The 14,272-nt window shown below is 37.5% G+C and overlaps 8 protein-coding genes across 8 annotated transcripts; 2 read left to right on the top strand and 6 right to left on the bottom strand. All coding sequences in view use genetic code 12, as the record gives it.

The window, feature by feature from the left end:
• Positions 1-821: 821 nt before the first annotated feature.
• On the bottom strand, positions 822-2,282 carry CORT_0D03530 (hypothetical protein; the record flags this gene model as incomplete). The annotated part of the gene is made up of 1 exon (XM_003869282.1): positions 822-2,282. The coding sequence occupies one exon, from the start codon at positions 2,280-2,282 to the stop codon at positions 822-824; it is 1,461 nt and encodes a 486-aa protein (XP_003869331.1).
• Positions 2,283-2,380: 98 nt separating this feature from the next.
• Positions 2,381-3,547, top strand: CORT_0D03520 (hypothetical protein; the record flags this gene model as incomplete). Its single annotated transcript, XM_003869281.1, has 1 exon — positions 2,381-3,547. The coding sequence occupies one exon, from the start codon at positions 2,381-2,383 to the stop codon at positions 3,545-3,547; it is 1,167 nt and encodes a 388-aa protein (XP_003869330.1).
• Positions 3,548-3,662: 115 nt separating this feature from the next.
• CORT_0D03510 (Mrpl44 protein) lies at positions 3,663-3,938 on the bottom strand (the record flags this gene model as incomplete). Its single annotated transcript, XM_003869280.1, has 1 exon — positions 3,663-3,938. The coding sequence occupies one exon, from the start codon at positions 3,936-3,938 to the stop codon at positions 3,663-3,665; it is 276 nt and encodes a 91-aa protein (XP_003869329.1).
• A 130-nt stretch (positions 3,939-4,068) lies between these two features.
• On the bottom strand, positions 4,069-4,773 carry CORT_0D03500 (hypothetical protein; the record flags this gene model as incomplete). Its single annotated transcript, XM_003869279.1, has 1 exon — positions 4,069-4,773. One exon carries the CDS (start codon positions 4,771-4,773, stop codon positions 4,069-4,071), a length of 705 nt encoding a protein of 234 aa, XP_003869328.1.
• A 181-nt stretch (positions 4,774-4,954) lies between these two features.
• CORT_0D03490 (Erj5 protein) lies at positions 4,955-5,845 on the top strand (the record flags this gene model as incomplete). Its single annotated transcript, XM_003869278.1, has 1 exon — positions 4,955-5,845. One exon carries the CDS (start codon positions 4,955-4,957, stop codon positions 5,843-5,845), a length of 891 nt encoding a protein of 296 aa, XP_003869327.1.
• A 23-nt stretch (positions 5,846-5,868) lies between these two features.
• On the bottom strand, positions 5,869-8,445 carry CORT_0D03480 (Sap155 protein; the record flags this gene model as incomplete). Its single annotated transcript, XM_003869277.1, has 1 exon — positions 5,869-8,445. The coding sequence occupies one exon, from the start codon at positions 8,443-8,445 to the stop codon at positions 5,869-5,871; it is 2,577 nt and encodes an 858-aa protein (XP_003869326.1).
• Positions 8,446-8,789: 344 nt separating this feature from the next.
• Positions 8,790-11,945, bottom strand: CORT_0D03470 (hypothetical protein; the record flags this gene model as incomplete). The annotated part of the gene is made up of 1 exon (XM_003869276.1): positions 8,790-11,945. The coding sequence occupies one exon, from the start codon at positions 11,943-11,945 to the stop codon at positions 8,790-8,792; it is 3,156 nt and encodes a 1,051-aa protein (XP_003869325.1).
• Positions 11,946-12,069: 124 nt separating this feature from the next.
• Positions 12,070-13,641, bottom strand: CORT_0D03460 (Vma13 protein; the record flags this gene model as incomplete). Its single annotated transcript, XM_003869275.1, has 1 exon — positions 12,070-13,641. The coding sequence occupies one exon, from the start codon at positions 13,639-13,641 to the stop codon at positions 12,070-12,072; it is 1,572 nt and encodes a 523-aa protein (XP_003869324.1).
• Between the last annotated feature and the right edge of the window lie 631 nt (positions 13,642-14,272).

Raw genomic sequence — 14,272 nt, 5'->3', positions numbered from 1 at the left:
AAAATTGATTCCAGTACAGAAGTGAATAACTCTTTTTAAGGTGGTTATTTACCCCAGTATTTATATCCCCATAGGCTTCCCCTCTCTACCCCTTTTTCTTTGTGGAAATTTAAAGTTGCAATAATCACGTAATTCTGTAAGTCGTGTTAATTTTAGCGCAATGGGTTTAACCCACCGAGATTCTTCAGCCCAATAGCAGTGCATAATTCTTGGTAAAGACCTTAGGATTAAAAGCGCTGGTATTGTGTACTACATTGTTTTAATTGACTATGTTTGAACGTCAATTCCGTACACGAAAAATATAACTCGGATCTAAAAAGTACCCAATTGAGAAGGCAGACCAACTCCGGAAAGTATAAGCCAGTAGTAATTAGTCTTGCCTCGCATTCTCTGATACACAAACAGGAATTATTGTATTTTTAGATACTTTTGATACTAAGGAAACTTTTTCTTAACCGAGTGATTTTATCTTGTATTAAAAAATGCCTCTCTCTCTTCACCACCCACCCAACTAAAGGTTAAATTATTTTTTGTGTGGGGGGAATAACACATAAACGAGAATTTGAACAAAAGGGAGGAAAGCAACCTTTTTGAGGTATCCTCTCTACTTATCACCCAATTCGGAAAAAATTAAAGGAGAGTCTCTTCAGCTGTAAAGCTCCAATTTCGGAATAGAAGTACGGCAATGTTCTGATGCCATATCTCCGACACATACAACTCCGGACTTCTTATTTCGGGATGAAAGCAGTACATTAATAATTCCACATTTTACACCGTTCACAATACAATACACAACTACAGATGTCTCATTAGTACCAGTCTCATGCCCTGTCAAGTTGTATGACATTACTATGGTACCCCAACTTCTTCAAGGTTAGTGAAGTGTCGCTGCCATATCCTTCCAACGAATTCATTTGTAAAGCCCCATTCCAATAATCCGCATAAACAGAACACATTGGCAACCCCATGCCCAATTTGAATTCGTGAGGTCTTGCCATGAGATCCTCCAAGGTTGACCTTTTCTTTCCTGATGTCCATTCTACATCATTATCATTGGTATTAGCCTCTTTTGGTTTCACAACCGAAGAGCCCGATGCAGTAACCTGCAAGTTTGAATACAATTGTAGTCCTGGTATACGATGAAAATTAGCTAAACTCTTTCTTGCCAATTCAGGTGACTTACCGAATGACCAGACCAGCTTCAAGTTGTCGTGATGAAGTCCTCCTCCCTGGTCCGATATTCTAAAAATGACGTCTTGTTTCAGATCAATAATGGTCACTTTGACGGGGGGTAGAGTTTCCCCTTTTGATGTGTTTAGAGTCGCTTCAAAAGAATTGCGAAGTATTTCGTGTAACATATAATGCAAATGAGGCACCATAAATTGAAATTCGCAGTCTAGATCACCGTCTATTTCCAATTTCGGCAATTGTTTAGCTTGAGGATATTGGTGACACAAAGACTCTTTAACCTTTTTCGCCACATCATTAAAATGATCAACGGCTTTGCAATTTTGAAAAATCTCCCCTAGATAATGGGGCGGCTTCTTATCATACGGTTTTTTGCGATAATTTTCACTTAATGACAAATGCTCCTCAACAATGAGTCGTCTACTAATTCTTGATCTCAACATGCTACTCATAAACGAATCCAATTGCTCTTGTGGTAAACTTTCAGCGATTGACACCTCCAACGCTCCCATCATCAAGTGAGACAAGTTAAAAGTATGGTCATCGAGCAAAGTAGACAATACAGCACAGAACTTCTCGTTCTCTTCGATCGTGTTTATCTTGTCAATCTTGCGAAAAGCATTAAACAGATGGTAATAACTTTCATAAATTTGTGCCATATGGAAATTATTGACCACTCCAAAAGGTAACACCTGTAGATCGCGTATTCTCATTGTTAATCTTATAGGAAGCTCTACTCGAACAAAGTTGGCACTATTGATGATTTTTTGTTTTGTTAATGTATTGCCATAGCCAGCCAATTGTCGCAAGGATACTGGATGTGGATGCTTTTTTGAGTAATCTAGAAGAACTTTGTTCTGATAAAAATGTTGGGGGTTTAGAATATTGGAGTAGTTAGGAAACGGACCTAGATTTTGCATATGTTTGGCAATCTCTTCTTTCTTCATGTCAGAGAGGGCATCATCATGAATGTACGAAAATGAGCTGATTGGAGGAGCATAATCCGAATTGAAACGCTTGCAAGAAAGAAAGTTTTGGGGTAATAATCTGGACAGTTTTCGTCTTAGGAGTAACTTGCTGGATGTGAATATCATGACGAATATAGTTAAAGTGGTTTCCTGGAGTTGATGGAGTTTTTTGGATGTCGGATTTTAATTTTCGCGTTAGAAGAGGATATTCTTGAATCAATGAGATGCTAAACAAACTTAAGCTCTCATTGTTTGAAAATATAGTCAACGGGGTCAAAATTGCTAATGAAGATGAATTGAATGAGATTTTAGAGGAACGACAAGCATTTGCCTGCAATCCCGAGGAGCTATGCTACTACTCCAAGGATGAGAAAAGATTAAAGTTTGCTGATATTAGTGGCCTCGATGAGGTTAGGATACCATTTGGTGCCAAGGATAAAAAGGAGAAGAAAGAAAAAGGCAAAAAGAAAGCCCGACCCCCAATCATAGGCACTTGTCTTACGGAAGGATTCGATGAGTTCGTGCCACCAGATTTGAACGATGTGTACCTGTTAAACGACTTATTCAAATCATTGCAACATTTAATTGAAAGCAATAGGCTATCACGAGATGAACTAAAGGTTCTCACTATGAGGCGGCATCTAATGAAGCTAATGTGTATCCCGTTGAATAAACAGCCGATTAGTTTCGATGTTGTATACTGGCGCGATTTGGTTATATTCGCATATGATTGGGAGAAAGAGTTGGAGGTGGCCCTGGGGAGCCATCAGAAAATGTGCCAATATAGCGGCTTCAAGTTCGAAAAAGTGGTGACTGAAAGAGGTCCGCATGATTCGAATTCACTGTTTCATACAGTAGTACAACACACTCTGGGTAAAACTAGTGTCACCTACTCGGCTGAAATTGATTGTGCATTACCAGGAAGTCCAGGGTTACACAGCTACGTAGAATTAAAAACACATCCAACCCTTCTTGATGACAAGCTCAAAACTGCGAACAAGCTTCAGTGGAAGTTGATGGCATTGTACTGTCAGAACAAATTCATCTCGTGTAATTATTCTGCCATTGGCTTTCGATCAACAGACTTTAAGCTAGTTTCAATCAAAAAATATACTGAGTTCGAGCTAACGGGAATGTTAGACAAATTGCCTATATTCCTAACGCATCCGTATTCTATAAAACCGAAGCACATCTTTCAGTGGTACAACATTGTGATTAATTGGTTGTGTCAGAAACAGTTTGATGAAGACAAACCCCATGTTTTCAAACTATATTTTAAGAGGGAACCTGAACTAATGGATTCTCATTTGAGCATGGAATCTGTCACTGGTGAAGAAGAGTTGCGAGTTTTCAACAAGCTAGTTCCTGAATGGTTTCAAAACTTCTATTAATGTATATACATGCCTATATATTGTTCAATATAGAGTTTTTGTTCATAATAGGATTTAGATAACTCTTCAGCCCTCATCAATACAATCCAGTTCCAAATCCAATGTAGTTCTTATTTTACTCTTGAATGGAATCCTTGATCGCCAACTTTCTCGAGTGTGAATCAAAATAATCTCCCAAATCAGCCACGGTCATAGTGCTAGGGTCAACAGTCATTACATGTTTATCTTTGAACGCTACTTTAATCTCTTGTTGATCAGATGGGTTATTCAAGAGTTTGAAGTCTATCTTTGCCGTGGATGGCATGCGGGAAAGAAAAATCCTAGCACTTTTTGCTCCCGTGCTGAATGGATTAAATTTCACCAGCACATTTGCAAAGTACTTCGTAATCATTGTGAACGGAGTGTATAGTGTAGTTGACTATGGTGGTTTCAAATGACATGAAAAAAGTGAAAAAAAAAAAGCGTTAGATCCTCAAAGCCGCACCTTACCAAGAACGGAATGCCTATAGTTACAGATCTATTTACGAGTTGGTTTCCCTTCTTGATACAGATGATGTTGATACATTGGTAGTCATTTCAATATTAGACCTCACTTGTCTTCTCTTTAAAACTTCTGTGTATTTGGTATTTCTTCTTGACTTGAGATGACCCCATGTGAAGTACGCAACAGGAATGTATCCCACAAACAATGCCTTCAACACCAATTCATGGTAAGAATCTTCGGCGACAAACGACAAGCTTAAAAATACCTGTATCATTTCGGCTATTACCGACAATGGATACACGATGTAAAAATTGTTGTATTGCAACCAAAACAAAAAAAATGGTGATATCCTTGTTTTAACTCTGAATGCATGGTAGCTATAATGAATAATATACTGTAAACACCAAGCCGTTATGAGAAACGAATAGGACGTATGTTTGGCAATTTTTGGGTGAGGAAATATAACTCCGTAGCAAATCCATATCATTTTGACACCATTCAATAATGGCCATAATTGTGACTTCCATTTCGTCGTGTTCAAGGACAAAAGCAATAAATTTCCAATAAGGGAAGTCACAGCAACCACGTGAAAGAAATCTGCAATCCCTCCTGGGAGAAAGCGTCTTCCCACCAATGGTAGTAGAATCAAAAACCTAACGAAACAACAAAACCAAAGGGTCGTAGATGCAACATTGTAAAACAATAGTAGTCTCTGCTTAAAAGTAAGTGGATACAACGACATCTGAAAGGGGCTAATTGACTGATTTGTGTATAGTTGTAAAGTTAAGATAGATGATGTGTTCACACAAATTTTCAAAAATGAAAAATGACACGCGAAATGAAATGGCTGCGGCTAACGCTATACACTTGAAAATTTTAAACACAAGCCCTTCGTCCTGTTTGTAACTTCGTCAACATTCGCAATGAAGCTCTTATTCTTAATTCTTCTCACTATTAGCATAGTGAGTGCCTGGAGCCCAGAAGACTATGAAATCTTCAAACTCAATGACAAAGTTCGTCAAGTGTTGGGTCCAGATGTAACTTTTTACCAATGGTTTAATTTAACAAGAGGACCGAAATCAACGCCAATGGAGATCAAAAAGGCGTATAGGAAATTGTCAAAAACATTGCATCCTGACAAGTTCAGCTCTAATGCTGCAAGAAAGAAAGCGGAAGAAAAGTATGCTGTCTTGTCATCAGTCAACAATATTTTAAGAGATGTCTCAAGAAAAGAGAGGTATGACTACTTTCTCGACAAAGGTTTTCCAAAATGGAAGGGAACAGGATATTACTATTCCAAGTTTCGTCCTGGGTTGATTTTGACGGTGATTGTGATTTATATCCTTGTCGGTGTGTTGCATTATTTTGCTTTGAAAATCAACAGAAGACAGTCGTTCAAAAGGATTGCAGAGTACAAGAATCAAATCAAAAACCAAGCTTGGGGCGGCTCTATAGTACCACCTTCGGATGGTTCAGATAGAAAATTAGTTAATGAGGCAAACAATACCACTTTCATTGTCAAAAGCACAGGAGATATCTATATTGAGAACGATGAAGGACTACATCTTATTGACGAGTACGATATCAACGTGAATCCAACATTCAAAGACACGTTAATCTTCAAGATACCAGCAGGGTTGTACAATTTGACATTAGGAAAGGTGTTAACACCAATAAACACAACAGTCACGTATAAGAAGCCGCATTCCAGTAATCAAAAGCAAAGTCAGACAGAACAGGTTAAAAAGAAAAAGAATAAAGGAAAGAAAATGGAATTGCCAAATGGAACAGTAGTATATAGTAGAAAGAAATAGATGTTCGTTTCTGTATAAATTAATTACTCATTATGATTGGGCACTCTTCGTAATACGTTCCCGTCGTCTTCCTCATCTTCATCAGATGAACTTCCTGATAAATGATCTACGTCATTGTTTTCTAATGGATCGCCTAGTTCTTCATCCTCATCCACAGCATGTTGGGTTATATCACCACTCGGGGTCATTTTCCCCACCTCGACATCAGCAACTTTGGGCCCATCCATATCTTCATCCTCGTCTTCATTCTCACCGTCATGGACAAACTCTTCATGATTGGAAGTGTCACCGAGGATGATTTTCTTTGGTTCATCTGGGTCTACATAGTCATCTGTGTTGTCAAATGTGTCTCCTTCGTCAGCACCCAAGACTACATTGTAAACCTCCCTCGTTTTTGTCAAGATATCATTAACAAACCAATTCCATTTCTCGCTCAGTATGGCTTCAACTATCGTGTGGGATATAAGATCGGGCTTGTACAACGAGGTGAACTTGACAATTTCCTCCCCAATAAGAATCAAATGTCCCATATAGCCTGGTCGAGGTTCAACTTCGTTTTCATAGGATCTCACTATTAGATCCGTCAAATCACATTGGTCTTTTTTGAATAGTTCCACTATTAAAAAAGAGTTATATGAGTTGAGTTTTCCATTGAATATCTGTTGCACCAAGTCAAAGACCACGTTATGGAAAAAATTGTTCCATTCGTACTTGGTGAATTTGCTTACAATACTTAACAAAACTTTCAGGTCAATGAGTTTGATTTTGAAAAGGTCCCCTACACAAGGATCCAGCCTGATTGCTTTGTTTCTTTCTTCACAGACAAATGGGTTTTCTGGTGATATGGAAGGCTCTTCATCTTCTGAATCTTCAATTGACTCTATGTTTTTAATCAAATTGGAATAATCATGCTTGTCTTCATCAGCAAATTGAACATCATCTAATGACACATCATCTAACCCAGAAGTGACATCCTGAATATTTGGAGATTCCACAAATGCAATCTTTTCATCTAAAGCTTTCTTTAAACGCTTTGATTGTTGTAATCGAATATGGTCTCTTATGCTAATTATTTTTCTAATCTTTTTAGAGTTCAACAAAGTCATATTGGAACAATGAAGAAGCTCGGCAATAAGCTCAGATATTTTGAACCTCGTGAAGCCCAAGATGTCTGATGTCACCCCATTGGGTGGTATTGGTTCTGTCTCTAGTAATTCCTCGAATCTATGCAAGTTAACAGAGAAAATCTCTAACATATCTCCCAAATAAATGGGATCTCTAGGTCCAGGTGGGTTTTGTTCAAAATCTTTAAGCCACTGAAACATGACATATGAGTTTATTTCACCAGGACCTCCATCGCCATTTTGAAGTAAAGAACTGTATGAGCCACAGTTCAAGTCATAGTCAGAATTGTTCTTCCTAATAAGTTCAATGACTATGCTGACACAGTTATTGATTCCGTGTTTATTGGTTTGAGTTTTGCCACTTTTCCCTTGCACTTTTTGCAACATGATCTCGTGTACAATGATGTTCACTACTTCTGGCGACACCAATTGTCGCGTTAACTGATTAGGTCCTATATTTGTCTCCATTACAACAGCCAAAGCAGCATTAGATGATATTGTAATCAAAGCTTTCAAAAAGTCTGTAGCAGAGCTTTGTCGAAAGTATAGCTGATGGTCAGGAATGTATGGTGTATTGTCAAATTGCACGGGCTGAGGTTTCAAAATGTCGACCAACTTTAGAATAACATCTTGTTGTGCAATGGTGTCAAGAATTCCTGTCGGTGAGTCTGGTTTATCTGTTTGAATTATTCGAAAAAAGTAGTCCATTATTGCTGGAACCTCTATCTTGGCCAAGAATGTGTCCACGAGATCATCTTGCCGTCTGATAAAGTTTAAAAGCTCAATACTATTAAACTCTAGTAATTGATCTAATATATGCACGAGATAAGATACACTTGGGTAGTTTTCCTCTAAATGCTCCAATTTTAATATCAGCCATAGTTTGTTGATAAGATTGGGTGTCTCGATTATTCTGCTAGAGATGATTGATATATCAAATGAAAGAATATCAGCCGTAGCTTGAACTGATCTGCGAAATACTTCATCTTTGTCTTCACCTTTTGCCTCCTTTATCTCATCCACTTCTTCTAAATCAGTTGCTGGTGTATGCTCTGCTAATGCCTTTTTGATATTCTCCTCCTCCTTTAGACCTTGTTGATAAAAAAAGTCGACACTATTCTCTAAAATTTCAATGAGTCCTGATAAAATATGTGGTTGTATCAAAAGCTCAATCAATTTGATTCCCTTTGACTCTTTATTTGACCCACTATTATTATTGTCATTATTTTGTGAATTCAAAGACGCCGAGTCTGACAATGCATGAGTGGAATCGGGATTGGACTGTGCGAATAGGAAATTGCCTCCCTTGTTGATGTTCCCTTTAACAGTATGCAATTCATTGAGCAATTCTTGAACTAAGGTTTGATCCTTGACAATATCATCAACACTCACTGATGAAAGATCATGAATCGAATCCAAAAATTTTAACAACGTATTGTTGCTCAGTGAAGAATTGTTAAACGGCCAAAACGACATCTTCTCTTGAAAAACAAATATATCGATAAGGCTCTTTTCAGTGCTGCCTTCTTCTTTGGCTCAGTATAATTGCGTGGCGATAACAAATCAAAATTGGAGCGTTGTCAATCAATTGTATCACAAAAGATTTTGTTGCATGGATTTAATAGAATTCAGTGGATCGATAATTTACGAATTTTACATTGCGCAACCAATTTGCAGAGATTCATTTGTGGAGTGCATATTTTGAAAAAGGACAGTCAGGGTGTACTTACATGATAGAACATAATGGACAAGAGTTAATAGCATTGAAAATTACACTATTTGAGAAAAGAAGAGCGTATAAACCCAACCTTCGCTCAGAATCAGCTTTCCTCCAACGATTCTAAAGTTTTTATGGCACGGTCGTATTCATCAAGAATATACTGATTCATCTCCTTCATTGATTGGGCTACTATGTCCTTACAATTGATGGCACAATGTTCCAACCATTGTTCAATAGTCATTTGCTCCTCCTCTTCTGGCATCTCAGCAATGAATCTAGTTAAATCGCCATCTAGATCGTTGTGGAGGTCATATTTGGAGCCAGCTAGCATTTTGAGTTCTTTTGAACTATTGTCCAAATCTTGCATTTGTTGTACAAATTGCTGCATGGATTTTGCCTCCCATTCGAGTGCAGCTATAGATTGTGTTCCTTCTGCTGCATTATCGTTTTCGTCGTTTAAAAATGAGTCCATTGCTAGAGGACCTGTCAGGTTTGATGTATCATTCGTTCCTTCTGATTCGCTGAGTTGATCATTTGCTGAAATTACCCTTGTGGATTCTTTACGGGTTTCGTGCATGAAGTCATTTATCACGAGCTTACTCTCATTCAAAGCATCAGTTGAAGGTGCCTTCTCTGTTGACGTTTTTGCATCAGCTGAAGAATGGTCCAACTCAGGTGTGAGTATACGTTCTAAGGCATTCACATCTAAGTGATGATCGCTGAGACTGCCGTCATGAGGTTGGGAAGTTCCAGTATTGGACCTGAGCATTTTGTTCACCTCAAGAGTCTCAATTGAAGAAGGCTTGGTAGTCTCATTGATTTGCTGCAGCTCTTCCTTGACTGATTTAATTAGCACTTTATCTGGTGAACCTAGAATGTTTGCGACATTCTTTGACAGTTGTTCCCAATTAAGTTGACCACTAGCGTCTCCAGTATCTTGTTCTAACAGAGATGTATCTGCTTGCTTCGATTCAGCCTTAATAGTTTTTTCCTTCACATTGTCTTCAATCTCGAAATGTTTGTCCATCTCATTAATTTCGTTGAGATAATCAGAGTAATCCAGTTCAGAGTCGTTGTCGTGTAAAGATTCAGGGTGGGTTACTGATCTTTGAAATACATTACCACCGATAAATTCATGTTCGATTATTTTGTTTTCATGACTAACGTGTGAATTTTTGGGGCCCTTCGCTTGCTGTTGAATAAAGCTTTCACGTGAAAAGCTCGATTTTTGTACTTTCTCAGTCATAAACTCTTCATCTTTGACGTCGGCTTCGGCCCCAAGATTATCCACTCCTTCCAAGCTGTTATCATTACCATTCATGAGCTTTACATCGGTTAAAGAATTGTTGACTGTATTGGATGCTTGAATGGTTTTAATTTCCAATTGGACTTGATTTGTCCTATGGGGCTCGTCTTTAGTGATTGCATTAGCTTCAACTTCTGGTCTCACATCGGTATGGGTATCATGTACACTAGCCTTTTTATCCTTTGAATTCATTGATCCTAGACTGTTGGTTTCGTCACTAGACACTTTGGAGTCCTCTTTTCTACCATTAACGGAGTACACCTCGGCTAGTTTCAGCTTTCTCAAATCCTCATTAGTGATATCACAGGACAGATCAAAAATACTAGGCTTGATAGAATCAGTTTTCTTAGCCAGTTCTGGTAGTTTGGTGGGTGACATGCGCATTGGTGATGTGAAAACCTCTGGTTGTTCAAAACTTTTGTCCTCCATAGGTAAAAACATGCTTTGTTTGACAATGTTTTTTTCTAATTTGGCAATGTGAGCTTCATCATAGTCTTGATCAATAGAGCTATCTTCAAAAACAGGTACTGCTGTGGTTCGCTTAATCATTTTCTTGCGACGTGTGGGTGACAAGCTTTCGCCAGATCGCTTTTTGGGCTCATCAGGTTGCAACATAAACTTCTTCTCAATTCGATCTTCTTGAAGTGTTTCTTTTTTGGTCTTCTTTGGTTTAAACTCAATTATAGATTCATCTCGATCATTTGAAGGTTCAAATGAGTCAGAAGTGGGGTCATAGTCATCATTTGAGTTTGAATCTATGCTGTCTTCATCTTCTTTGTGAGCGCTTTCATTAGAAGATTTCACAATGCTATCTTTTTGATCTGGCTCAACCATCTCTATGCTATTGATGTCGTCCATTGGCATTTCATTGTTGGAATCGGGGTGTCCGAAATCCTTTTCTCCATTATCAATATCAGGCAAATTACCCGCTCCTGGAGTTCCCCCACCATTCTTATCACCCACATTTCCTCCCTCACTTCTATCATCTTGCTTATCGTTAATAATATGCGCATTTGTCGACTTTGTCTCAACTGCACCCGCACCTGTTTCACCATTTGCATGCTTCGAAACTTGAATAAACTCCTGCAATAAATCTTCGTCTGGTAATTTTTTCCAATATTTCAAGTTTGGATCCTCTTTGACGTATGTTCGTTCATGGAAACTCTGTTTTGGTTTTGAGTCATTTCCTCTATCGGCATCTTGCTTTGTCAAGGGGGGTTCTTCTCTATTCTCTTCTATATCACCTCTTGCAATATCATAATCATACTCATCCAAATGTAAAGATTCATCAAAGAGTGATTTTTCCGCATGTTTGCTCTCACCTTGCTTCCTTTCCACATACTTATCCAAAAAATAACAATAGCTTGAATTATTGCTCAAATGCTCCTCAATTGGATCGTCTTGTTGATCCCATGAATCTAGAGCACAATGACAATAAGCACAAACCACTCTATCGTCTCCAAAATAACGAGGCAGGTAAATGAATCCAGCTTCGGACAAGGATTTAGAATTCGGTCGGTAGTCTGTATCATCCAAGGGGAAGTTTTTGAAAAAATTAGCCCGAAGCTTGACAGAATCTTGATTGAATGGATCTCGAAATTTCGATTTGGCCCAGCATTTTTTTATTTCATCATCAAGAAGACCACAACATGAGTTGTATAGATTTAAAAGACAAGCCATCGGACATCTTATGCTGCATTTGGAATGATCGGATACTATCTCCTTAACACTCAGATTCTTCTTGACGGTAGTTGATTTCTGACAATAAGCACAAGTGATACGATTAGTGGTTCTCTTTATAGGCGAATAGTAGAATCCTGCTTCCACTAGCTCCTTGTTGTCATGAAAGTCAATTATATCATTCCATGTGTATTTCTTGCCATCAATAGCAACAGGATACTTGAACGTGTTGATCCTGTTGTCTATATAGATCATAGAATCATCGTTCATTAATGAAGAAATCAATGTTTTGGTATTTTCTCCGTACGCGTAATTTTTTCCGAGCAGAATAGTTCTCAAATATACAGAGAAACTTACAGATTTGATCTAGATGGTCTGCTTATATGAATTCTATTTAAAAGTTGTGTCCCACGAGTAATTGGATTGTTTTCAACGCCTCATATCTGAGTTCGTTATTTCCTTGATTATTTTCCAAAAACGACATGATCAACACCTTATACAGTCCTCCCTTTTCAGTATTGATAAAATGAATCAAATCTTGGCCAAGGTTTTTAATCAAATATTGTAAATCGTTCAACAAAACCACACAAATTGTTGTATCATTGGAATTGGCGCCCAAGATGTCAAAAATCCTCTTTATCAATTTATAATTCGAATCTTTGAATTTACCTGAATTTTCCAACCAGAAATCGGTCGATTTGTGTATTGGAGATGCCCAACTCAATAACTTTGGATTTTCCAAAGCAGTAAGATACTCATCAAATGAAGTCAATTTAGTCTTGACTGTTTCTTCCAATGTATCGGACAAATAAGCAAGATCACTACACAATTCCTCATCACTTCCATTCTGAGCAAATTTCCTCTCCTTCAATGTCTTTACGGTGGTTAATGCATCGTGAAACAACAACAATTTAACAACTTTAAATTGTTCTTGAGAAGAAACACAACAACTAACAAAGTTTTTCAATACGGCAACAGAAATTCGTACAATTTTCAACTTGATTGAATCCTTGGCAATTAACAAAAGACTACCGGCAATTTGTGGGAAATTGTGTATAATTGATTTATTGATTTCAGCATTGAAGGATAATATCCATGTTGCCAACAACACATTATAAGATAATTGCAAACCGGTTGCATTGGGGTGAGTGGACAGTTTGGCGATTAATGCATTAATTGGCTTAAAGTTTGTCAAAAGATTATTTTCTTGATAAATTGTCTTGTATCTTCTATCGGAAACCAATTCTTGAAGCAATTGAACGCCAATAAATTGGAAATTCGAATCACTGTTTTCAATAAGCAGGGTAATTGCACTAAATGTACGGATAATCACTTCCTTGTCTGGCGAACCTTTAGCAAGAATAACTATGTTATACAACGCTAATGATTTAATCAATGGCTCCTTATCCAAGTGTTTGACAAATGGGTCAAATGGTAAACCTTTATCAATTGATGATAAATTCAAAAGAGAGTCTAAGAATTCGGGTACCTTGATCAATAAATCATTGATCAAAGTCAACACGTTTTTGACGACATCATCTTTATCAACTTTACTCAAGACATTGAGTAATACTTTTGAGTATAAGTCCAATTGCGATTTAACTGTGTTATCTCTATTCTCATTGGATTGTTTTTCCAAAATCTTTATATGATTAGCATCATCTTCAGTGACGACTCTAGATCTCGCGAGTCCTTCCCATGGTATAATTCTCTCGCTGATAATCTTTTTGGAGTCATTCAAGTATGTACTATCAAGGGCGAATTGAGACATGGTTGGCGTTGATGGTGATTCACATAATCTTTTTGCTGGGATTTTGACTTTTGTCGTTGATAAAATAGAAATGCGCAATAAATTATATTGTGTTTGTGCACGACTTGCCATGGTTGCAAAACTGGGCGAGTTGTTGGATGCGTTGTGATGGAAATGGATGAGATTAGATATTGTAGTAGTGAAATTTGCAAACATTGAGGAGTTAAAATGTTACGTCGGGCGTTGAGTGTAAGAATACTTTCAAGGAAATTTAATTGGGGGTGAAATTACTTTCTTACTGAGCGTTAAAATTGTCTCCATACCAACCCTCTGTTCCATCAATGAGAAAACAAAATCATCAAGTAATGCTTTTTGAAGCTAGCTCTCTACACTGTTTACAATCTTTTCTCTATCTGAGGATTGATATGAGCGATTTTTCAAAATTAGATGCAACTATCGCGGCTAAACAGTGAGAAAAGGTAGTTATTGACAAAGAGTGGCTATGTGTATGTGAAAATGCTATCGGGTGTCATATTCTATTGCAACCTCGGAAAACATTCTTTGCATATTGCTTTTTAACAAAGTACGTTGTAAAATTGTGCAAATATAGAGTTAAAAAAAATTAAATTATTCATAAATTATTTATTCATCATAATCTTTCTGTTTCTTCTTTCTTTCAAAGTAGGACTTAACACAGATAAGTTCTATCCAGATGTAATTATTCAGATTCTAGACCCTTGTGTACGTTTAATTTGCACTAAAAAAATTCCAGCCATGATCAAATGTCGTCTGTTTAACTAAACCTAAGCCATAATTTTATTATAATTTCAAGCGTGGCCTAGTTGCT

The sequence above is a fragment of the Candida orthopsilosis genome (genome assembly GCF_000315875.1).
Source record: "Candida orthopsilosis Co 90-125, chromosome 4 draft sequence".
Taxonomy (NCBI): Eukaryota; Fungi; Ascomycota; class Pichiomycetes; order Serinales; family Debaryomycetaceae; genus Lodderomyces; species Lodderomyces orthopsilosis.
The sequence above is the reverse complement of the archived record's forward strand: the minus strand, read 5'-3'. Positions and strand labels throughout refer to the sequence as shown.